This window comes from Embiotoca jacksoni, unplaced genomic scaffold (genome assembly GCF_022577435.1).
Source record: "Embiotoca jacksoni isolate LCO1_2020_lvr unplaced genomic scaffold, fEmbJac1.0.p SCAF_8, whole genome shotgun sequence".
NCBI classification, from domain to species: domain Eukaryota; kingdom Metazoa; phylum Chordata; class Actinopteri; family Embiotocidae; genus Embiotoca; species Embiotoca jacksoni.
Genome location: NW_027185436.1, coordinates 14,288,942 through 14,315,488, shown reverse-complemented (window position 1 = coordinate 14,315,488; position 26,547 = coordinate 14,288,942). Strand labels below are relative to the sequence as shown.

The 26,547-nt window shown below is 38.6% G+C and overlaps 1 protein-coding gene across 2 annotated transcripts in view; it reads left to right on the top strand.

Annotated features, from left to right (window-relative positions):
• The window catches only part of edil3a (EGF-like repeats and discoidin I-like domains 3a), a 104,922-nt gene extending 80,038 nt beyond the window's left edge, over positions 1-24,884 (top strand). For both annotated transcript variants that reach the window (XM_069178233.1, XM_069178232.1), the window contains exons 9-10: positions 13,503-13,658; positions 21,710-24,884. In XM_069178233.1, the coding sequence (XP_069034334.1) occupies positions 13,503-13,658; positions 21,710-21,859 (306 nt within the window). In that variant the 3' untranslated portion in view covers positions 21,860-24,884. The remainder of the gene's footprint in view (positions 1-13,502; positions 13,659-21,709) is intronic.
• Positions 24,885-26,547: the final 1,663 nt, after the last annotated feature.

Below are 26,547 nucleotides of genomic sequence, written 5' to 3'. Positions count from 1 at the left end.
ATATTTTTACATATAGTTTTACTTGAGTGCATCTATGGATTTAACAACATACAGCAGAGGCTGATCACTGAAATTGTTCAACATAAATTTGGTGTTCCTGTGGTTTCTAAAGTGAAATAACAACAGCCTTCTTTTTCTACTTAAGTGAACAAAGATTGATGTTTATACTGGATTAGACAGATTTACCCAACTGTTGCTGTTGCTGTTTAGTTTGAAGCATGGTTCTAGCAATTAATTCACAGGATCCCATTAATCTGAGTAAATCTGCAGAGCAGAACACACATAATTAGCGTGTACTAGGACAGTGGAGGTTTGCATTGGCAGATACTGATGAGGTAAATAGTGGCAGTTAAGCAGGTGCATGCACATGGGGAAAAAAGTTCCTCTCTGCTGGAGCACACAGGATGAAACAGAAAGCACAGTGGGAGGTTATAAACAAAGTCAAGGGAAACAAAGTGAAGAGACATAAGTAATGTGACCCGTCACAGACACAGCTGCGATATCACTGGAGCGTTCAACTGGCTCCTGTTGGTGTTAGTACCTGTCTAACACTAGTTTATCTGAATCTCTTCATTGCCAATATGATAAAGTCTCTTTCCATTTAACAGCCAATAGGAGAAGAGTGCACATGAAATGGTGGTGGTCTCATACTGATTGACTATGATAGTCAGAATGCATCATTTAGTAGGTGCTATGATGAAACACTGTTCGAGCCCCACAGACACATTGTATTGGCCCCAGGATTCCAGGTGAATAATGAAAATAGGGTGTAAAAGCAATACATAGCGCAGCCACCAAAGTGTTGTTTTTGGTTTCAGAAAACACTGCAGCTGTATGACAGAACTGGGTTGCTGCCATTTGTTTCCAGACTTTGGCTAAATCCGTCTGTGCAATGAATGGTCACTAGAGAGGAGGAAACCCAGCGAGCAGATAGTTGAGCCATTGAATTTACACTGATTCGAAACTGCTTCTCCACTATTGAAGGACAATAAATACACACTCTGATGCTCTGTGTCATCCAGAGACCCACAGACAAAACAACTCAACATGTCACGCCTGTTACACCTGGTGGTTTATATCTTCTTCCATTCGTTCCATGAGATGAGATGATTGCCGTGCTTGTTGAGCTTTGTGAACACGGTGACTTCCTGCAGGAGCTCAATGCTTTGGAGACAAAAGACAGAGCATGGTGATTGGTGGTCTTGATAGTATTTACATCTCTAGAGCTGAAGCACTTCTTGAAAGAACAGTAGTGACCAAAGAAGGAGCACACACTTCCAGCACACACACAGAGGAAGGATAGACGATCGCTGTTTATCTGGAACCTTCTCTGTGTATATGGTAATGGCATTCATTTCTAGTCTAGCAGGGATTAGTGACCACGTAGAATTGTATGGTTTGTCATGGGAAGAAAAAACATTGTCGCTTGTTTGAACACTGCAAACTTTTCAAGGAGATTTCAAGGTCATGGAGACAGTAGAAATAATACCTTAGCATACATAAGTCATTCAGTACAATATGAATATATTTCAACCAAAAGAGAAGTGTACAAGTCGCGAAACACTTTTATTTCAAGGCAAGTGGATTTAACTCATGGTCCAAAGCTCTAAACATGAAGCCCTTGGAAGCCCCGGAAGGGGTTGGCGCGGGTCATACCAAGTCAAGTCAAATCAGTTTATCTATATGGCCCATTTATCAACATAGGCTGTTCAAAGTGCTGCATAGCATCACACAGAATTACCCAAATGACACCATTAAAAGCAAATTAACCAATAAAACTAAATTAGAAGTAATTAAAAAGTAAAACAATGCCTGAGGATAGACATGGAGAGTAATTAATACCGAAAAAATAAATAAAATTAAAATTGGGTCTAATCAGGAAATGCCACTGAGAATAAATATGTTTTCAATCGAGATTTGAACAATGAAGTTGAAGACCTGATCTGGAGGGTGATGTTTATTCAAAGTTTTGGAGCAGCGACTGAGAAAACCTCGGTCAGCCCTAGGTGCCAGTCTTGATCTAGATACCACTAAAACCTGCTGGTCCAGTGACCTGAGCAAGTAGCGAGGAGCATAGGGGCGCAACAGGTCAGACAGAGGACCGGAGGAGAGTCCCAGCAGGCTGAATATGACAGTAAAGTCTTGTCATGTTCAGGATGTGCACATTTCAAGCAGCATTTAGATGGATACAACCCAACATTTTAACTTGATCAATCTTATGCTGCGTGGCTACACTGGGTCTAAATATATTTATTTCAGAAATAGTAGTTTTTGGAATAATTCTGACTGAAAATAATAGTGTGAGGTTTTAGCTAAAACATATGGTACATCTAATAATGGGCTTGTCATCATAATGACTCTCTACGGTTAAAACAGTGAATACGTTTCAGTTTCAGTCTCGTGTTTCAAATTCCCCTCATCAAATTATATTTTGTAAATTGTTTTAATTGTCTTCAAAACTATTTATCAGCCTTTAATAATTTGAAAGTAGGTTTTAAAGTGCACAAATGTATAAACTACAAGCAAATGACCGCAGCTGTTTTCCAGTGGCTCCTAAAGCATTAGTGCTTGTTGACACTTCACATAGAGCACTGTCCCATGTGGAGCAGAGGCTAGAAGGAACAATGACTAGATGAGATGCTAGATTGATTCTTACTCAGTGCCTGTGAGTAGGCATTTGATGTAATCAAATCTGGCATTAGCATTTCAGCAATTTTGACAAGCACAGCTTCCTAATCAAATTGCTGCCTCAAATACAGCACTGCTGACAACAAACACCATTTCTTTTAATCAATAGAATTAGCTGGGTGTTTGTTTCATCCCTCCACAGAGGAGAATGGCTTTAATTTGTCCCATTGAAAGTCTCATCTCTTCTTGAGTGTTTATGCAGTAAAGATGAAGTGTCCTTTCTGAGAGCAGAAAAGCTGCCTCAGAGAGAGTGAAGGCATTGTAGCATGAAAGGATTTAAGAGGGATTCTGATTATCTGCAATAGCAATGATCATGTCTTTATTTTAGCAACAAAAGACTAGTACTTTTTTGGGGGGAAATGGACATTAAGAATTGATTGGCAACTTTCAAGGGTGAGCCGTCTTCTGCGTCCTTGAAGTTTGATTCCCCCCCCGAATGGAAAACACAGTTTGTACACCAAATGTTAGGCAGCATGGGTATCCCCTTAAATCCAGCATTTGTATTACTGTCATACCATATTGATCTGGTCGAAACTAGACAGAGGCACATGTCTCTGCAGATAGGACTATTCAAAGTTCTAATGACATTATTTATTCTACTGGCTGTACAGCTTTTTATCATTATTTGTCCTACTACACTACACACAAAACCAAATCAATAGGAACAGCACCCATAGCAAAGTTTTCTTGCTGAACTAATTAAAGAGACAGAATGCTACAGGGCCAACGCCTCCAATTGGTTTCTGTTGCAATCAGTGAGAAGCACACAACCATTTAGCCACAGATGCAGAAAATGCTGGAAAAAGTTTGAAGTATGAAATGTGTGAACACTTGAGCGTCTGATCTGTCAAGCTGCTACCACACTTCTGTGCATGTCAATTTTATCTTGATTCAGACTTCACAAGCGTTTATATTTACCTAAGAATATTAATTATTCAACACAATGTTGGTGAGATTTACAGTTCAGCCAACAATTTGTCAGTGTAAACAGCAGCGAGTTGCATATGTATGGCTGCAACTAATATATTAACTGCATTGCATCTTGTTTCTTTTTTTTACTTGTTGACAAGCTCTGAGCTATGGCACTGCCTGATGATACAAATCTAGATAGCCAGGGAAACAGATGACCATGACTACAAATCCCTCTGCCAGCACCAGCTTTAGCAGATGCGCCAGCTCCGTTTCAGAAAGACAAGATCAGTTTTGCACCAACTAGCCATGAACAGTGTGTGCATGATTATAAGATTTGGCGAGTTTTTTTGAATATGGAGAAGGACCATATTAAGGGGGATTGTTGTGGGTCATTATCAGACTTTTACAGCAAAGCATGTCAGATGGGACCCATTCGATAACATATATCTATCTGCTGGCAACTCCGTCATATAATTTCAAGAGATGAATACAAAATGTTGGTTCATAAATGTTCCCTAGCAATTAACTGTTGCTAATTCAGTCATCTTGGAAACATTATCCAATAATTCAAGAAGAACTTTAGAAAGAAGCCACACTAATTTGAAAACACGCCGGTTGTAAATTCCATTAAGGCAGTATCGTCAGAGCCTCATTTTAATCCTGTCCAATATGGCTTTCTTTGCCCTATTTTATTCAATTTCCCTGCAGCCAGTATGCTAATTCAATTAGCTTCCAAATGAAGTTACGGAAGGGATGGTAAATCCATCTGCCTCTCTGATTGAATTGGATGTTTTTTAGTCTTCCCTCCCTCCAACTATCTCCTTAAATGTACAGGTCTGGGATGTAATGCAAGTCTTTTGTTTTCATTATCCAAGGAAGCCATGTTATCCTTCAACACCACATCCTGATTCCCATCTCTCTCTCTCTCTCTCTCTCTCTCTCTCTCTCTCTCTCTCTCTCTCTCTCTTTACCTCTGTCCTGCTCACTCCCTCTCAGCTAACACAGGATGCATTTATCTGTTTTATCTTGGGATGATTGATTCATGAGTCTGCAGCAGCGCCTGCTGTAATCATGGGATCTACAGGAATTGTCAGAAGTGAAGGCACCAGATCTTGAATCAGTGCAGTACAGATTGGGTCCAATGTGTTCTGCATGTGTATCTTGTGGTTTCAGAGTGTCTCTGAGCCATCTCTTTACATGTAAGATATACCGCCACTCATGTCATACATTTAAATTAGACATCTTTATGGTATCCACCCAGGAGAGTAAGGACTGCGCTTAAAGAGCACTGCTACGTGCTACAGTATAATGATTAATTCAGAATAGTCCAAAGTTAAGCAAAGGTTTTATAGAAACTGCACATTGATTCAAACATATCACAAAGACCACTTATGTCCAAAAATCTATTATCTAAATTTCATGCTGTCCTTTTTTTGTTTTTTTTTGGCTTATCAAGCAGACCGTGTTATTTTTGTGTGCAGAGTGCGTGCGTGCTTGTATGTGTGCATACGAGTGAGAATTTCTTATCAATATTTTATATACCACGTGAGAAGGAGGAGAGGAGACAGAGGAATGAAGTATGATGAGCTGTATGTGCAGCAGTCAGAGTCATAAACAATTATATTTTTAAATGCCCCCTCTTTAGAAGGATCTTTAAAACATGTAGCATTGTTGTTTGAATGGGGAAAACCACACTTTCGGTCAATAAATAATTTCTAATTTTCCACGTGCTTTAATCTTTTAACAAAAAGCAGTTTTTCTTTTCTCCAGCATGAATTCCAGATTTCATTTCAGTCAAAATCAGACATGGAGACAGACTACTTTAGATTTGTATCAGTGAGTAAGTGCCCATCAGCGGTCATGTCACAGTAAGCCTTAAACAGACTGTGAAATTCCCCAAGTCCCTTACCAGTGTACCGACAAGCCCATTTTTTACGCATATGGATCTGCCTCCCTCACTTCACTCATGCCGACATGGTTAGCATCTGGCTGGGTCTGTATATGCTGTTCTCCCCGCTGTAATAGCTCTAAATGATCCAGACCACTATGGTTGATATCCTTCCTGTTCCTTTTGCCATTGCCAATTCTCTTCATCAGTTCCTGCAACCATTCAGATCTAACTTGACATGCTGAAGGGAAGCTCCATCTGTTTTATGGCTGTTTGGTCTGAACAGCCTATTAGAGGCCTATCCAGGTAGCAATGCTTTGTGCTTTAATGTGCTGGCTTTGATGAAAGGCTGCCTTTGTTTTGGAGCAAAGAATAGGAATTATATGGCCTGAATAGGCACTTTCTATTTTAAAGCGTTCAGGTTATTCTGTTAAATTATAGATGGAGAAAAACAGGTCTGAAAAACATGAAGCTGACCATGCAGGTGTTTGTGTTGCAAGCTGTTAAAGGGGAGGATCACTTTTCAATCAAAGCTTCAGTAACATGTCTGCATCATAATCATACATAGCACAACCTCTCCATTACTTGTCATTTGAGAAACTAACAATTGTCTTATATTTTTTTGATAAACAAAATCCAAGCATTTAAAGCCATTCTGGTACTAAAACATTCTGATTCTAACTTGCTGATGTTTAGCAGGTGATATTTATCTTGACAGATTAGCATTTTCACATGTCATCATTTGCTACAATACAGCAGAAACTGATGGATTTCTCAGTAGTTGCAGGTATGAATCAAAATATTGAATTTTAATTAAAAAAAAATTTAAAAAAAATTGGCCTGTGACACTAGCCAAAAACTGAGGGATCACCAAAGTTATTACAATTCATCCCAAGGTGGACATGAATGTCTGACCCTTTCTACTAGCATAATTAAAAATGTTGTAACTGTTATCTACAAGGAGGTATTCTTCCCCTACGCTCCAATGTTCATACTACCATACTATTTAGTAAGCCAGAACAAGATTTAGTGTGACCCAATACATAGTATGTTAAATGTATTATGCCAAAAGTACCAGGCTGCCATACCATATTCAGCCGTATTTTGCAGTATGTAGGGCAGCTTGCTACTCTCGCTGTTCTGACGCACAGTCTTCTGTGCGCCGGAGGATATGTCACATTGACTGAGGCGCCGAGAAAGTTGGTGAAGGTAATGCTCCTGACCGCAAAAGGAAGAAAGAGAAGAAGAGGAAGAGGGATTAAAAGGAAGCGTACTCGTTTAAAATCGCAGTCATTTTTCGTTCTACTTTAAATGTTGCGATTCGGATCGCAACATATTTGACCAAGATGGTCAAAGTTCAAGGTGCATTTTTACGATGAAGTAGTATATCACAATTGTACATATACTATATGCAGCAGTGAGTACTTTTTAAATGCAGCTGCAGTGCGTACTAAAAATGAAAAAACACAATAAGCGATTCGAAATGCAGGGTTCATTTGAAGTTTAACCGCGTTAAGCTCACTGTGAAGATGTAAAAATTATTTGTTTAGAGAGAAAAACAATGAATTTAAATTCATTTACATGCAACATCATTTTAATGGAAGTGTGCTAGCATGAAGATAGTAAAGAGGAGCAGGGAGGAAGAGGGTGGATGTTTAATGCATAACAATGTCCGTGCTATGTATATCTGTTTGGCATTCAAATGTATGTGTTTGCCAGCAGTTTGTCATTCACTGAGCCACTGCACAAGAGCTTTTACCGCATTTATATCCCCAGCGCATTTTGGCTGTGACATGTGCTTTGACCAGCCAAGCAGCTGACTCTTGTAATGTACTGCCAAAACAAGACATCTTGCTCTGTGACAAAGACATCTATCCTCATGTCAGGGCAGCACATGGCACATGAAGATGTTTCTTTAAGGAAAGTGCATTCGATTCACATTCCACATTTACTACTGTAGCACTTTCAAAATTGTTCCATACAAGTCCAGTTTCAAAAAGGAGAAAATGTGTAAGTTCATGCTGGAAGGTGGTGAATGCCACACTGACCAGCCTGTGATGCTTTCACTCTGTGACATTACCTTTTCTATGCTGAAAGCTGCGGGGCAACTTCTGACTGCCTGCACACCTTCCCTTCACTGTGTAAAAGCTCAGCAGGCATTTATACCTTCTGACATCCCTCCACCACATGTGGAAACACTGATCACAAAAGGTGTAAGAAAGGAGGTTCACAGTCTGTGTGTGTGTGTGTGTGTGTGTGTGTGTGTGTGTGTGTGTGTGTGTGTGTGTGTGTGTGTGTGTGTGTCTAAGAGCCACACTAAAGTTTAAAAGAAGACTTAATAATTCATTTCAAACACAGATCTTGGACTTTGAGCTACTGCATGGATTCTGTTAAATTGTAGACTTTGATTTAAAATCCTACATTACTGAGCGAGACAGAAAATCACAGAACAAAAAAATAATATATCAGAGAGTACCAAAAGAAAAAAAACAAGGGAATGAAAAAATGAAGTTGGAGTCTGTGTGGATGTGTGTGCATACCTTAGAAAGACCAAGAAAGAATGAGTCATAATGTATTGATGGAGCACGAGACATCATCAGATAACATAAACAAACGTGTACCATGAAGCAGATGACAGGTAGCGGGGCAGGGACAAAACTCCTGTATATACCCTGATGTTTGGGTTACGTTTATTTAAATTGTATAATCGTGATATTATTTGAGGTAAGTACACAAAGTACTTGTGTGAACTAAAGTCACCTAAAATGAAGCTGTGTATTTCTAGCGTGGATAGTATCTTCCCACTGCACCCCTAACCCGAGGCACACACACACACACACACACACACACACACACTTCCTGAGTGATGTTAAGTTGTGCAGCTCTGTTTTGTTTGCTGTTAAACTATGAGATGTGTTTTTGAAATTTGTGAAGAAATTATCTTTATCCGTCAGGTTGTGGGTTAATTTATAGATTCTCTTCCCAAAACTGTTTCTTGGGGAGTCACTTAACATGTTTAGTACTACCTCATGCCATAGGTTGCCTGAAGGTGTGAAGGTGTACTTTCTCAAAATATTTAGATTTTACCCCAAGCAAGCTGTTAGCGAAGACACTTACCTTGCTTTTTTTGTTACATTTTGACCTGCAGCTATCTATGATCAGCATTTAAATTTTACATTTTAATAAGTGATTAGCATTCTTTGTCCGACAGGCTGAGTTGGTGAGGGGCTACAGGCTGTTTGTTTGCTGCAGTAATGAACAAAATACACAACATTAATGAACACAGGTTTCAGTCTAACTTAATTGAGTCAATGTAACTGCTTGGTAAGGCCATAACTGCACCCTATATAGATTTTCATTTAAATGTTTAGGGTACTGGGACAGAAAAATACTTGTCACATAACGTTTTATATGCTCGGCGGGACTCAGACCACTGGTTCCTCCTTGCGGAATTGACTCGTGTGTGCAGTGGCACATATTTTAAAGTCAGAAAGGTATCATGACACAAACAGTTTTTTCTTTGCTCTCAGTAGAGAAGTGCTGCACTCAGTCAGCCATCTATCTAGAAATGGTCTGCCTGCTGCCTCATCCCTCGTTTTTTTTCTTTAGTAATTTGAGGTGAGCTTTTAAGGGGCGTTTATGGAGACGGTGGGTTTGCAGCAGCACATAATAGCGTAGTTTGTCATGTGGCATGTAATATCACGTCCAAAGAGCAGGCAGATCTGATACCTCGTGGAAAACCTCATGCAAATTGGTTGCAGTTGGGTCACTTCTCCTCTGGCACAAAACACACTGAAGCTCCTGTAACGGCTCCCTCATTTTCCTCCATGTTCACCAACAACGATGTTGGGCATCGCAGTGGTTTTAATGTCCTATCTGTTTACTCTGTACAGTGTGAATGAATCTCACAAAAATACATGGTGACATTAGATGATTATTTGTATAATGTATCACTACAGAAACACATTAAACAGCTATTGAAAAACATTTACCAGTGCCTTTACAGTTGTTGTAGATAACTACATGAGTAAACATGAGTCGAACATAAGTTTCAAAGAAATTACGAATTGAAAGAAATGACGAGGGATGTCACACAAACTGATAGTTTGGTACCATGTCAATACCAAATGTGTTCTTTTTTTACCGTGATATCAAAATTGTTATGGAGAAATGGGGATTTTAGATGGTATTGTTACAGACTACCAACATTTTGCTATCATGAAAACATCGTGACATTGGATGGCTATTTTTTTAAATGTATATCTCTAGAAAAACATTTTTTTTTTAAATCCTGGGAGAAATATTCCAGTCCCTACCGTAGTCACAGCAGTCTAATGATCAGGTTTTTAATGTGTTTGGTCTGTTGTGGGCGTTCTCGTCTTTAGCACGTGTGCTCTTTGTTTAAAGCTTTTGGTACTCCATTCTACTCTATTCTGTTCATTAGGAGGTAGAATTGTTTTTGCTCAGACATCCCAGTAATATAGAAAACCCACAATACTGTGAGTCCCAAGCACCGTGAAACTGCTCAAAAACATGAGCCTAGACGAGTTAAAAAGAAGATCATTTAAAGTAATGATGCTAAAGTGACTTTGATATCTCCGGTGTGCTTGTACGCCATGTGGAAATGTGCACAATTGACTGTCAGTATACTTGATACATGGAATTACAGTTCTTATTCGTTCTTAATTATGTTACACGTTTAATTTCCTCTGTGTAAACCTGAACTTAACATTTCCAGCATGATTTTATCTCTGCATGGTCCAGGTCTTCAGAAGAGCCTTTACCAGACCTGGTGCCGGGTTAGCATACTAATGACTCTGTGCTGTGGTGGCATGGCACAGGATTCATGATTAAGTAAACAGACCTGTTTATCAAGACTGTGTCTTGTTTAGACACTCGTTTAGAGAAGTCTCTAAATAAGGTTGTTGTGCTGTTTGTACATACTCCTACTATAGCTTTAATGATAGCTGTCTTGTCGTGAGGTTGACTGCCCTCCCATTCCTCCTGTCAGTTGCGAGCCCACAATTCAGAAATATACAGAAAATACGCATCTCACACACAGATACGAACATATCTCCCTAAAGCTGTGAAGATTAAATGAGTCGTCATTACATACAGCACAGCTGGAAGGAGTATGATAGCAGATTCCTATGTATGCATGTCATGTATTCATAGAGTAGTAAACTGGGCCTCGTTTGGCTCCTTATATAGCTGCCTCTCACTGCATTAATCTCTTTATCCTGCAATGGCAGAGCCACTTCAAATAGGAACATGAAATTTACAAACCAACTCCTGTCTTAATGAGCAGGAGGGATAAGTGTTTGTCTGGCAGAAGTGCGCAAACTTCACCCCTTCAAACGCAGCTATCAAAGTAAGGTACAAACAAGTAATTGACCCTGACTCCCTTTTGGATGTGTAGCTGGATTTTTGGAAAAACTAGGAGCTTAGCTGTATGAATCTTATCCTCTAATCTCAGACACAGTGAGCAAAATCCTAAAATTGATTTTTGTGTTTAATTTTTTTGGAACATCTAAACCACAAGCATTCAGAGATTGCTACAAAGACTTCACACACTCCTAGTTTGGCTGGGTTAAAAGCTCATGGAGGAGGAAACGCGGTTTAGAGTGTGATGGGGAGCAAGAACAGAAAGTGGGGGCTGATGGAGAGGCCCTGCTTTAACAAGCTTATCTCGCACCCTAATTCGGTTTGGGCCATCAAAGTGTTGAGAGCAGGCGTCGCTGGGGGCGGTCGTATTTTTTGACCGCTACCTGTGACAGCAATTACAGGTTCCCCTTCAAGCATGCCTTTGTTTTGGTGGCAGACTTGACTGCTTGGGTAGAACGAGATTACCTCAATGTTCTGCAACTGGAACATAATCAAAGCCTCACAATGCGAGGTGTCATGCCCCTCTGAGTCAACCAAGCAGCTCCTGCCACCATTTTTACGTGGCCCCTTTATTCAGGGGGTTTGTTGTGACGTTATTGTCATTATAACAAAGTTGTTGTTTGAAGTTATTCATATGCATCACAGGAAAATATTCTGCTCTGCATTCAGAAACAGCAATGATCACTGCATTTCACAAAAATGGAGGCATAGGCAGAAATAATTTGAAGGCAAAACTTCATGAATAGCGTATTCACAACAAATGAAGCATGCATACTGTGCAGCATCTGCATAATTGCATACCTGTAAACACTGCACTGTTAAGAGGGAAATTAAGTCTGCACGCAAAGTTTTGTCCTACTTCTATTGACAAATGCAGAGCTGAGAGTTTATCCACGTGGATGCCTTTTAGAAAGTGAAGAGTTCGCTTTTCAGTGGTGAGGGCATGGCTTTGTCTACGTGTGTAAGGACTAAGGTCTAGTATGGCTGCTCATGTGCACAGCAGGATGTCAGCATTTAAGAAGGACTCTATAATACCCAGGGAGAAGTCCTCAATCTGAAAGTAGCTTGGAGAGAAGAAAAGCCCTCAAGCATTGCTGAAACCTTATAAGAGATGAAAACTCCAGAGCAATCTCATTGACATCACCACTTTGTAAAAAAAAAAAAAAAAAAAGAAGTCATTTTAGGGTTTGCAACATATTTCATTCAACAAAGAGTTGTGCAGTGTACCATGGCGCACTGCAGTGCTCTGCAATGTCTCAGGACCAGCAGGTAGAGTGACAATGGAGCCTTACCTCGTGCTTTAGTTTGTTTCCTTATTTGTTTAATCTATGAGGGGCCCTATTTTGTTTTGTCAGAGCCGTGTGACACAGTATATGTAGGCTCGTGACCAGGCCAATTAGTGTGATGTATGGTTGTCTCAGTGTTGTGTACAGCGTATTCAGCAAAATAAATAAATCTGCGTGCTTCTGCCCCTCTCAGGTTCTGTGCTTCAAAATTTTGCCACTATCTATTTTGCAGCAAAATGCTGAGTCAAATCCTGTTTTTCATCTTGCATTGACAGCAAATTGGTACTGCATTGATATACGTAATTAGTAAAACAGTTTTACAGTGACGTTAATATATTACTATCTCCAGGCAATGCTGTTATTTACTGTTTATATTTCTGCATTATTACAAAATGACACACTTCTTTAAAGAAATTGGGTCACATGGGAAGTTATGGAAATGTCACACTTTTAATTTATCATATGTTTGATATGTAGAAGTATTAAATGCATGTGGTTGCCTTCAAAAACAACAATAAAGCTTGTGTATAATGTGATACAGAGAAGTGAAGTTCCCACTATGTTGAATGAGCTTTAACATTACACACCCGCTGCTTTATACTTATGAAAGATCAGTGAGAGTGATTAATTTCATAATACTACTGTACCCTTGAGCTTTATAATATGAATTGTGTTTTTGCACTGCAGTGTATTGCCTATGTTAGTAGATAATGTCTTTCACCTAAATTCTGCTTTAGATGGTTCACATACAATTTTTGACATAACACAATGGAAAGCTTTCACTTATAAAAAAAAAAAAGCTTAACCCTTTTTAAACATAACTGCAGAATATATTGTCCTTGGAGCAGCGTGAGCCAAGTTTTCCTGTTTCCGCATTTTGAGGCTCAATTTAACTTTATTTTAGTATCAACTCAACAGTGTTGAGTACTTTCCTAAATAATAAAAGCATAATTGCACACTAAAATGTGTAAAAGTAACAGTTTGTGTATTTACTGCCTGGAACCCATGCGCAGTAAATTCTTTGCAACAAATGAGATCCTGTTAAAAATTAACCCAAATGGAGCCGTGCGGGTCTCAGAAGCTGCTGCAGCAGATAATTTCTGTTTTGCTGAGGCGAGGTTGTGGACTTAGCCTTGCTGTTCAATATTCTGTGAATAATTTTAACTGACTTGACTTGCATTCAGTGTCTTTATTCACTAAATCCTCTTTTTTTAAGATGCTGACTACATTGTGAAAATTGATCATGTCTGACACTTTTTGTTTCTTCAGCATTGAAATGTATTGTTCTCCTGTTTGTCTCCCCTTCTCTCTGCACTTTCTCCTGTGGCCTTTGCCTCTCTCAGGTGGACTTGCTTGTTCCAACCAAGGTCACAGGTATCATCACCCAGGGAGCTAAAGATTTTGGCCATGTCCAGTTTGTTGGCTCTTACAAAGTTGCTTACAGTAATGATGGAGAGCGGTGGAGTGTATATCAAGATGAGAAACAGGGGAAAGACAAGGTAAGTTGCTTTCACAATACATGATATATAATATATGACTTTGATCAAACACAAGTCTATGAGGTTTAATCTTTATCTTTCTACATATTAATAACAAGACTGTGTTTCTAGAAATACCTTTTTACTGTAAATGGTAAAACAACCATTGACAAATACTGTGGAATCATATTCCTGTATGTACTGTTGAATTATATGCCACACCACTGAGGAAAAGTGCATTCTGGGTAAACAGCTTGAACAGAAAAATGCACAGGAAACACCTGAAGCAGACAAAAAAGCAAAGGAACAAACTGAATGTACAAATTTCCTTTCTGGGAGTTGTCTGTTTCTCCTTCCACTTCCCTTTAGCATCTTCTTATCTGTGGCTCAAACTGAGCTTGCCTGGTCTGTCCTATTGCCTCTCCTCTGGTTTGGGATCAGATAAGACCATGCTGTCAACCTGGCCTGGTCAGTGCTATGCTGAAAATCTTGTTTACAGCCCTTCAACACAGTACAAATGTCCATTCCAATCGCCCACGACAAGAAGAGCGGAGCTGCAGCAGCCTCTCTGCTGATAGCACGAGAGCTGCAGGCACAAGGCTACAGCTAAAACTGAAGCCTCTTGTCTTTTAGATGCTGGTGGCAAGAGAAGTAGTGTTTACGTTTCTCTCTTGCTGTGTTGTTGAAAGATAAGCACTGCTTCTTCTTCTTATTCATGTAATGCTGATGTGTTGACGATGGAAATCAAGAAGCCAAATACCCTTGGATCATGAAATAACTTGAAGGGATGAGCATTGCTTGCGTTAACATACGATTTTATTCGTCTTGCCTTTAATTGTTGATTTGTGGACCACGACTGTTCATAGTTGTGGTCGACTGACGATATGCTAGCGTTACCTGGCACGGTTGTTTTTATTCATCTGGCTGAGTTTGTCACTCTTGTACTGCAATTGGTGCCAAGTAATATCTACAACAGCTTGTTAAACGGAATGTTGTCACTGGCGTCAGTCTTTTCATTGTGAATCACCTGGTTATTGCGTAGAGAAAGTATTGAGTCATACTTCTCGCAGTCCCTACGTTCCCTGAAGGAGTAAGGTCAGGTCCTCAGTCATTTTTTGTTATGCTGTCACTCATTATTCCACTCCCATCTCAGCTGACGCTATGCCACCACGCCAGAACCTGGCCAAAAGTCTGGAACTGAACTTATACGATCTGAAGGTGAAAAAAAGATTTGAAAGTGAAAAAAAGATCCAAAACTGCAATAAAATACGATCTGAATCTAGTAGCATAAAATCTACAGCTGAAAAAAATAAGCACCAAAATTCATAAGGAAATTACAATTTTAGATAAATACATACAAAATTATATTCTAGTTAAAAAAAAAAAATTTTTTTTCCACAAATCCTTTTAGTTTAAATACATTTTTGTATTTTGAAAAGTTAAAGATCAAATCTTGAACTTTCACTTTAGTTTTTCATTTACTTATTTTTTTTTTCGAATTAACAAAACTTTTGGCCCCAATCTGGCTCCATACATAAATATATCACTGAAGATGAAGTTTTTTTTGTTTTGTTTTTATGAAACAAAGTTCAGCTCTTTTCATGTGGAAACGTTTCCATTCAACTGAAAGACCTTTAGTGGTTAATTATATGTCAGAATGACCAAGTGGAAAAGTTTGCAAAGATAATTAAAACCTTAGTGCTTATAAGATATTCAGGTAAAGGGAGAACATCTTCATGCTTGAATGAAAAAAAATGGTGTGCCTCAGCAACCTCTCATGAGGTTAAACAAGCACGCAAACTGGTAACCACTGAAAGCTAGTGGTAGCTTAGATGCATAGTGTTTGATTAATAACTGCAGACTGATAGACTTTGTTAGATTCACTCTCAGTACTGTCACGCCTTCATTAATTTATACAAATTTCTTACACCCATTTAGATCACAATTATACAATATGAAAGCATTGGTAGATTGTTATATAATGGCTTTGAATCCTTTGGTTATAAATTTGCTGTCATGCTTATTTCATAGGTCAACTGCTGTCCATGCCCTGCAGTCCGTGGCACATAAAAGCCTCACCTATGATTTTCTGTCTTTCTCATCAAAACTGATTCTGAGCAGTTTGTAGAGGTTATTTGGTAACTTCAACTGCCATCTCAAAATAGGATTTTCTTACAGAATGGCTTTTATTTAGTTTGGCTCAGTGTAATAGATCTAAAGCAGCACTTTATTAAGGCAAATAACCGCCCTTAGTTCATGCCCTTATCCTTGTTGCGGATCCAGTGAAGCTGCTGGTGCCTAGAAATATTTTTCCATTCGTACAGTTCAAATGTGTTGCTTGAGGAGTTTATAACACCCATGATGATCTTTGGATAGGGGCCAATGCATGCTCAGCATGATTTCCACTCAAGCAATCTCTATACCGAGCACTGGATGCCTTCTGAAGGCCTGGTAAACATCATCTGAGATTGCAACGGGAGGGAGAGAAAAGTACAAGTGAAATCTCAGGAACCTACTAGGTTTATTTTTTAATTTCATTTTCGCAAAAAAAAAATAACTTAGTGGAGCACAACACTTTTCTCAATGCAACAGTTTTTTCAATCCATTTCCAAAACCATCTATATTCTACCCTCTGTTTTTACTGCTGTATAGTTCAGAGCAGAACCAAGTATAGGCAGTCAATCTTAGTATGTGTGCTCTGTATTAGAGGGCAGGCATGTTTAGCAAGACTTCTGTGAATGTCAATCAGTTTGTCCCCAGACGAAGCCAAGTGGCTGTTCAGATGTATGATCCTTCAAGGTGTTTTCCCCCTTCAGTCGGGTGAAGCAGCCATTGATGCTAGAGGACACATTTGGCTGTTGGACTCCCGAGGCTCCTCCTGCCACACCACAATGCTTGACTTGGCAGGGATATACTGTGAAAGTGTGTGTGTGTGTGTGTGTGTGTGTGTGTGTGTGTGTGTGTGTGTGTGTGTCTCTCTCTCTCTCTGGGTGTCTGGTTCGAACAGTGGTATAGGCTTGTAAGTATTCTCCTCAGCTCCCCCCTCCAGCTCCTGTGTGGCACAGGCTGCAGGCAGTTAGATCTAGATTGAGCGAGGAGCCTCCGTCAGAATACAGATGTTGTCAAAGCAGCGCGCGCGAGCACACACGCACGCGCACAACAGTATCCCTCTATAAAATTGTAGTTGTGCACCACTGCTCTTTCATGGGTGTCAATATTTATATAGTCCGCTGATGAGGGCAATCAAGCACAAAAGTAATTGATTAATGGTTAATAGTGTTTCAGTCAGGTGACATGGGGTTAATTAGTCATTAGAGCATTCAATTCCCTCCAGGTCATAGGGTAACTGAATGATAGATAGCTATAAATGCAATAATTTTAAGATTAACCACTAACAGTCATATTTGTTGAACAGAATATTAGCTGTGAGCCTCAGTGCAACTCAGGATCAAAAGGACACATTACTAGATAACATATTGTCGACCTCCAAGAAGAAGTAGTCTTGTTGTGCATTTCAGGTTGATTGAGTGTAACTGCCTCTTTAAAGCTGGCGGACCACTCTTGACCTTTCAATGAAGTCGTAGCTGAGGTTTCCTGGTATTACCTCAGATGGCTCAGGCAACGTCAGGGCAGAGAGCAAAGAGATCTCAGCGACCTGATCCCTTGACCTGTGCAGCAGCTTTAAATAATGGAGTATGGGCCGTGTTGTAGCTCCAGAGGCACACAAGGCTTTTAGTAATGCGAACTTCTGACTCTAGCAGCCTGGACAATCAATAGTTAAGAGCAGAGTGCGTCAGTCTGAAGACACTTAGAGACATGTTGGATTATCTACTTCCCGGCGGTGAAGTGGGACATAACTAGTTCCCACATATTTGACAAAATTTCCAATCTTAAAGATGTGATAAATGTAAAAAACACCACTTGGCTGGATGTTTTCTCCAGAACAGTTTTGCCTGAACAATAATAGTTAATGGTAAAACACTGCCGCATTTCTGTATTTCCGTTAACCGTAGCACAAATATTACCAGATGGTTCCACCTGTCAGTTCCCAGTCTCTCATCCTCTGTGGTTCTGATGCTGCTGCCATTGGGTAGGCTAACCACAGGTCAGACAGCAGGTTAGGTACAAATTTTTCCACGTAGTGTACCGAGAGATTCCCAGAGTTAATAGACAATGCCTTGCATGCATGCTTTCTTTACTGGACTACTGCACTGTGCTATCATGTAACCCGGGTGTCATATGACAGTCATAGCAACACTCCTGCAGATGACATATTTCAGACTTCCCACGGTCAAACGTTGTCATTCTAAGAGACTATAAGGGAGGTGAAAAGAGTCCACACACACAATGGTTTCGAAATGTTATGCCCTGCGGTGACTTTCTTCAGTCAACACTTCTTATATCATCAGTTATCAATGTAAGCAATATGCAACTGAGACACACTATCAACATGTCGTTTTATGTTGAAATGTTATGCAGTGTACACACCGGAGAACTGTTCAACGAAGTGGGTTGAACATAACCCAGGATATGTCTTCGTTATCTGGCTTAACTAATCTTAACAAACGTAATCATTCTATGCGGTCACACAGAGGTGAATATCAAATCTCTAAATTAATCCAGGGTTTCCCAATCCAGCTATAAGTGTGTTCACATTAAAGGGGCAGGGTTTGCCGTATCTGACCAATCACAGATAGGGACAAGTGTGCTGCCAGCACAGCGGCATATTTTACAAATGAAACGCAAACTGTAATCTTAGACAAATGTGACAAAAAATGTAACATATAATACAGGCTAAAAGCAGCGCAGCTGCAGCTGCCAAATTAGTACTGGGGAACTTAAGCGTAGGTAATCTCGAAATATACCTGATATGAAACCACATGGTGTGTTGTTGTTTGTGCTGGTCATGTACTGGACTGTCAGTAACAAAGACCATAATGTACCATATGGTAGTTTAGAAATACACCTGGTACCAGAACACAGGTCCAAACTATTGCATTTGTACTCTCTCGTCCAGCATCTTATTTTTTCATTTTTGCTAATTGAAAGAAAAACACAAACTGGCGAGACGGAAACAGAGTTTAGAAGAAAAAAAAAGTAATTTAAAATTCTACTTGAAATTCAGTTGGGCTTCTCCTTTGCAATGTTGAATTGCCAGAGGCTGTCTAAAAATGCGTCCACATTACTGTATAACATTTGTCACCCGAAACTCATCAGAGTTGGTTATCTAAAATATATTGACAATAACTTGCTGATTTTTCTGGTCTCATTCAGAGGTGTATGTTTCTTTTCACTTTGTTCTAAGAAACCGAAATATTATTACATTCAGATATAGATATAAAAACAACAAGAATGTGATTGACTCGGATAGAAATTAAGTGAAAATATTGTTTATTGAAGTACAGGGTATGGAAACTCAAAATATGTTAAACACTTTGAGATTATAAATATATATGGTAAAAAGCATATAGACATATATAGAATAAAGAAAAAAAATGGGTCTGACAAAGAGCAGAATGCCATTTGATGTAGCGTTGTTTGCTTGTCTGCAGATACTAACATTGTCTGACTACAGTCTAACCTCTGTGCTACAATATAGATGAGAAAGACAGGGGAGAAAATAGGTTTTCCTGCAGCAGGAAAATGATGAAAAAGAACGTAGAATGAATATGTGACCTACAATCGTTTGTATCCCACAAGTGAAATAAGGAAAGTAATGAAAGAGTACAGCTGTCACATTATTTCAGCCTCAGCTCTCAGTAAGAGTAAGTCTCAAAAGCCCTCAAAATGACAGAACCAAACACACTGAATAAATATTTACACAAACATAGCCTTATTAATGGCAACATACACATATTCTTGGAAGAGAAGGAAGAGATGTGATAGATTGTCACATCATTGTATATTGATGTGGGACAATTACGTCTTAGGCGTCCACCTGCTACTTGATGACCAAATGGTCCATGAGAGAATCTGATGTCTGTAAACAATGTTTCATACTACAGCTGTTGGTAGAATCTGAGCAGTATAAAATACTTAGAGACCTGTACACTCGTGTGCTTCATTGAGATTATTTTTACAAAAAAATTAGATTGAAAAGTGTCAGTAGGAATGAAAGGATGAAATGAAATTTTCTCTTACAATGTGTCAGGTTTTCATGAGCACCAACATCAAGCTAAATAACACCTACAGAAGCTGTCACACCTTTCTAAAGATTGCGTTGCACTCTCCATATCAGATTTAGTTTTTATATCGTACTGTCTTAAATTGAGTTGAAGTACTTAGACCTAATTTAAATACCAGTTTATATATTCAAAGTTGCACTTCCGTCCTGTCAACTGGTTTTTGTATGAATATGTAATTCACTTATTTTACTTTGATTAAGCAGTTATTTATATTGCCACTATATCTATAAATTAGAAATCACACTGGCAGAGGATGTTGAGATAATACCTAATACTGATACTTGAATGATACTTAAAACTTAAATCTTAAATCTTAAAGTTTCTTCTCTGTCCTTAGGATACACTGTACAGTCTGTTGTTCAACCATGCAAACTACTTTCCTCCAAAATTATCCGTCCTTGTTTGTCTCTTGAAAGCGAATTAGTTGAAAATTTACTCCAAACAAAATGTAAATCCCCATTTTCAGCTCTTGCTTGGATTCAGCCCACTGATTTTTTCATTCCACACAACACTGAGTCCCATTACATCCCAATTACGCAAGCATAATCATATCTGTTTAATTGAAATGATCATATCCTTCGATGAAGCACTCTGTCGATACATTTCTTCCTAATGGACCTATTTCTACTGTCTATGAAGCACACACCAAGGCTTCTGATATTAAACAACAGAGCATGTGTCCCATCGTGACAATTATACTTGTTTGATGTGGTCAACCATTCAATTGTTGTTTCAGGGTTCATCTAACGGCTCTTAAATGTCATTGAACTGATATGGAAGTGGTGCTTATGCTGACATAGATTGGAAATACAAATGTATTGGGAGTTTTCCTTCCCACTGTTGGAGGTTTTATCTCTGTTTAAGAGAAGTTTCCCTTGCAGCTGTTGCTCATGTGAAAATTGTTGAATTGCTGGGTTGTTCTCTATATTTTGTCATTCTGCAGTATGGACTTTACCATATGAAGTGCCTTGAGGTTACTTGTGTTATGATTTGGTGCCATACAAATAAAACTGAATTTTATTTTTAGTAATTTTTGTGAAAATGCGACAGTGTCCATATGACAAGTGTATGTATGCAGTTGCGTTGGTCCAGGATGCATATTAGGCCATAGCACAACATGTCACAAGTTTTATGGAGCGACTACTGGAGAAACTTTTATAGCTTTTCTTTTATAGCAACTTTCCTGGCATCCGTCAAAGCCTGTATTTTATTACTAGGGTGAAAAAATGTGAGATGTGTAGCAAAACTGAAGGAAAACAAGACCAACAAGCTTAAGGTGCATGTTATGAACACCAGTCAGTGAGCAGGAGAAACAGCAGCTGATGTTTGTCGCTAATTGTGAAGGTGGTACTTTAGCTGTGCCACTTCAACAATGCACAATTTTCCCCAGGGGGAAACTGCTGATGTGCTCACATATGTGGCACATAAAAGAGAAGTATCAAGAATAGAACTGAGTTCGGGGAATGCTCTTTTACTGGCAGTGTGTGAATTGAAGGTCTGATTGGCTGCGCTTCAGTACCTGCTCAGGAATGAATTTTTCAAGGTAACAGTCTGGTGAAATCAAGAAAGAAATGCACCAAGAACGTTCTGCACCAGTCTCCCGATAAAAAGCCATCAGATTGGTTTTTTTTTGTTTTTTTTTGTGGTTTTTCACTCAAGATCTTTTGCCACAAGAAGTTGATCGATAACGGATGTGGTTACAATTCCTGGAGTCCTAAAGCCCTTAAGGACTCAAAGAAAGCATTAAAAGAATATTTTCAGATGAACATGTTCCAAGATGGTTGATTTTTGTAGGGAAAACAGTCAAATAGACATTTTCAGGTTGTGTTCTGTGATAGAAAAATCCACTGAATAATTAATCATCCCTCCATGCTGCCATTTCTACAGGTATTCCAGGGGAACTTTGACAACGACACGCACAGAAAGAACGTGATAGATCCACCCATCTACGCTCGGCTCATTCGGATCCTTCCCTGGTCATGGTACGGCAGGATCACTTTGCGTGTAGAAATACTCGGATGCACAGAGGAAGAGTGAAGCCCTTTCCTCCATCTTTATTGCCATCGTCCCCTGTCCCTTGGCATACTGGAGTAACTCGGCAGTACTTCAGTAATAAACTGTGCAACCTGTAAAAAGAAATCAATTTCCAATGGATTTTTCAAGAATAAGTGTTTGGTTGTGGTGGGTTGCTGTTTGTTCTTTTGTACAATGATTTAAAACCTGCCCCTGTCCCACTTCTGTCTTTTAGTTTCCTATTCAAAGCGTAATCTTTGTCTTTTTATTATTCTCAAGATTTGCCATCCTGTTTGGAATTAACTTCTATAAAATATATGGGCGGGTTGGGATTGGGGGGTCAGAGCGTGGGTCTCACTGTGGTTTTAACTTGTTGCCATGGAAGCTATTGTACAGTGTCACTTTTTAACAAAGATGTGGAATCTGTCTGTCGTGCTTCATTGGACATGATTAACCTTCATACATCACAAAACGGTCTAAAGTACCATGTAGAGATTACATGTTATCTCATTATTAAATATATTTTTACTTTGATTACTACACATCTTCAAGCCATGCTTTTATCCTAATGAACACTGGCATCGCTACATCAATCAAAACACTATTAATGCTCTTGTATTATATGTAAAAGACTAAGAAATTGCATGGTGCGTGAATTATAAATGTATATTATGACAAAATCATTTAAAACCTCCAGCCCTGAGAGCAAATGGCTTTGATTTAGGGACCTATTTTTATGTGCATTTTTAAATAGTTCTGAAACATTACAACACACTGCAAAAGCTTATTAAAAGATGACTGATATATGAGACAATAAACAAGCACTGCAGGTAAAAGTGGTACTGCAGCACTGACACTGAGGCTCATAGGCTGTCTCTAGTTGAAATGTTTCAATGCTCTCATAAGGATTTTCCTCTTTTTTTATTTGTAACTATTTGATTATTAAGATATTTGGTATTATTGTTTGTGCTTGATCTTTTTTTGTATTTATTTTTATTTTATTTTTGTCTCGGCTGTCAGGTTCATAAAATCAGTGTTTAATGTCCTTGTGTTGTCTTGGCGATCTAATTTGAACCAATTAAAAAGCTCAGGATAGATGTCACTCAATAACCCACAATGTATAATTTTTTGGCCACCTATTTAAAGATGTATGTGTGTTATTATTTAAAGAAAATGTCAGAGGAGTGAAAGCAATTATTTAAATCAACCCTTTATGCACAAATCAAATGATGATTTCCTTTAATCCCTTTGATATGATAAATGATAACTTATTTTCAAAAAAGAGCAAATGTCCAAGATTACTAATATATTCATAGATGTCATTATCTCCAACCTAAAATAATGATGAACCAGTACAGTACAGAGCTCTAAGTGGAAAGAGTCTTTATTTCAGGGGATTGAATCTTTATTATTTTACTGGATTAAAATAGTACAGTAATGAAGAGCTTGGGGCTATTTTCACATGATATGACAGCAGCTCTCTGCATTTTCAAGTAGTTGCAGGGTGCTACAAATATTTAAAACCATTAAGGATATGGGGGATAAAGATGCTGTTATGCCAATCATTTCAAAAAATTGTGTTTGTTTGTTTTAACAAACACGATTTTTTTTTAACAAACAAACAAAACAAATTCTGCAGGAAATGAACAGCGATGCTTGGCTGGTTAAATAAATGGAAGCAAACAAGTCCTGAGGTATTTTACCAGGATCAAACCTGTACAGCTTAAAAATAGGCATGGATTACTCTCGTGGTTCTTCTCTTGACTAGTTATTCTAAAGCTCCCGAGTGCTATAATAAAACCTGAAAGAAGCCACATCCACTTTTAGGCTTCATGTGTCACTTACAGCGGTCAGTCCCCTAACAAACCAATTCATATTTTTGGAATTTATTTTCTCTGAGATTGCAGCACAGCCTGACAGAAAAATCAAGACATTTAACTAAAACCCTGTTTAATTTAATGCATCACCATTTCTCAGTAATTTTGACTGCCACTGATATTTTCATCTCTCTATATCTGAAAATTGAATGAATGAATGAAAATGTAAAATTGGAATCCAAAATTTGGGAATTTAATTCGACATCCAAAATGATGAAAAGCACAGCAAGAAAACATCAAGAAATGTGTTGCCATCCAAATATTGCATAGTAATATCTGTGTGCCAGGGCATTTTTTTTGCTGTCGTGCCAGCCACAAATGTTGTTATAGCTAACAAGTAACTGGATGAAGTCTGAAAACAACAACGTTTTTGATGATATGGATAACTGGAGCTGAGCGTAACCAGAAGTACTCTAATTCAGCAAATTACAATGTGATACGCAGTATATGATATAGCACACTATAAAGGCCCCGATGTGTCTCATTATGGGGATATATTAGAAAGGTTTACACATTTAAGTTACACTAAAAGACTTTGCTGTAAATTGCCAATATGTGAAAATTGTTATTGGTGTGAATCAGTGACTGTCACTGTATGTTCATGGACACATGATAAGGTTAAATAGATTATTTCTCACAGATTATTTGTCTTTCGACATTTCAAATCTTTAATTCTTAATTGCCAAATAGCTGTATCTTGGACAGCATCTGCTCTGATTGATCTTTGTAGTGAAGCTTCCTGTGAGCATTTATCACGGAGCAAGCCTGCTACAAAGCTTTGAGGAAGTCTGCATGATGTATGAGTTTGAACAGTAAAGTATAACAAAGATGTCCACAGGCACATTATGTTCTTGCATATCATAATAAGATCTACTAGCCTTTACTTTGAAGTCACCGTCAGTTGTCTTGTGCATTGTAAAACTTCATCTCACAGGTCCGAAAAGGGAGTGTAACGTGGAAACTCATACTGTCTTTGTATTTCTGCGTCAACTGTTCACATAATATTTCTTACCTCCTCAGTCTGAGTGTTAACCACTATCTAGAAAATGTACCTATTATAATGCTGGTTAGGTTTAAGCCTGCAGAGGAGCGTGAGAAACTGTGTACAGTCAAAAAAGACGTTGCTTCAAACGAAAGCTCTTTCAGTTTAACAAATAAAAAATATCTGTGAATATGGGGTGTTTCCTTTGTTTTCTTTACACATCTGATGACTTATTTTGATATTCTGTATGAAACACTAAATCTTGATACAGGATGTTTTACTTAAGATTCTGGAGCTGTGATATCAGGTGCTCACAGCCTATACAAGCATTGCAAAGAGTAACATTGAAAGATGGAAATTATTAATATTAACATTTGTTTTTGATGGTTATTCTTTCCTTTAATTTAATTCAATTTTATGTATATCTTTAGCATCTTAATTATTTTACTTGTAACTACCTTCCCCCACTGTTGTCATGAAGTTAGTTACAGTCTTTGCAATGAACAAGCTCATTGTTGGCTATACTCACATGATGCACCCCAAAAAGGCTGACAGCCTAGTTTCACAATTAATAGCAAAGTGTAAAAACTACAAGTCACGGTTTCACAAAGGATTATATGCCGGACAATTTCCCACCTGGGACCAGTTACCAGCGGAGAATCCTGAAAGTTATTGGACCCCAAGCAAAGCTAACCAGCTGCAGGTCGCAGCATTTAAAATGTCTGTAATCGATGTAGTTATAATAATGAGAATCAAGTTACAAAGTGCCTTACAATAAAAACAAGTAATGCAATGAGAAAAGACCCAAAAACGTTTCATATAACGGGACAGAATAAAATAAATGGGTACAGCCAATACCAACAGTTAGGAATAAGCCATTCGATAAAAGTGTGAAAGGTGATATATTTAAAAGAGGAGAGTTTATCTGCCTGAGACCTCAGGACAGGGAGTTCCATAGCAGAGGGGCCTGAACAGCAAAACCTATTCCTTTGTGACAAGTTGTGATTTTAGCCCCATTACTAAGGCCTTACCGAAGAATCTCAGACAGCAATTGGGCTCATAAGGGTTTAACAACTCACTGACCATTCAAAGCTTCACAAACAAGCAGTAAAAGCTTAAAAACTAAATCTCACAGGAATCCAATGAAGGGCTACAAGGACTGGTGTAATATGATCACTTTTCTTAGTAAGAGTTAAAAGCCTGGCAGCAGCATTTTGTATCAACTTCAGTCTTTGAATTTTTTGCTTGCTGATACCAGAATGCAGTGCATTGCAATAGTCAAGTCTAGATTAAATAAAAGCAAGGAAGACCTCTTCTAAATCTGCAGATGAGAGGCAAGACCTGATCTTGGATAAATGTTGCAGCTTGGCAATGTAAAAATTACACCACCCCGGTCACCAGAGCATCAAAGGACAACTCAAAATCAAAAATAACACCAAGGTTGCGGGCCTCTTTACAAATATTATTTGATAGGAAGCCAGACAAGAGGAAAGATTATTGATGCTGTTAGTACTAGGGCTGGGGGGATTATTGTAATTACTTCTGATTTTGAATCATTCAAATGCAGTAAGTTATTAGACAGCAAGTTTTGTATTTCATCAGGGCAGGAAGACACGTCGTGGTTTTTAACATCAGTGATTGAAGCTGAGCGCTGACTTTAATCATTCTTCCTTGGCCCCAAAAACAATTACTTCTGTTTTATCTTTGTTTAATTGAAGAAATTACATACATAGAAATTAAAATAAATTGTATGACTACACATGATTTTTCCCAGGGGTAGTATGTATATAGTGAACAGGAAAGGACCCAAAATAGTCCCCTGGGTGACCCCACAAGAAAGCAGAGCACAAGAG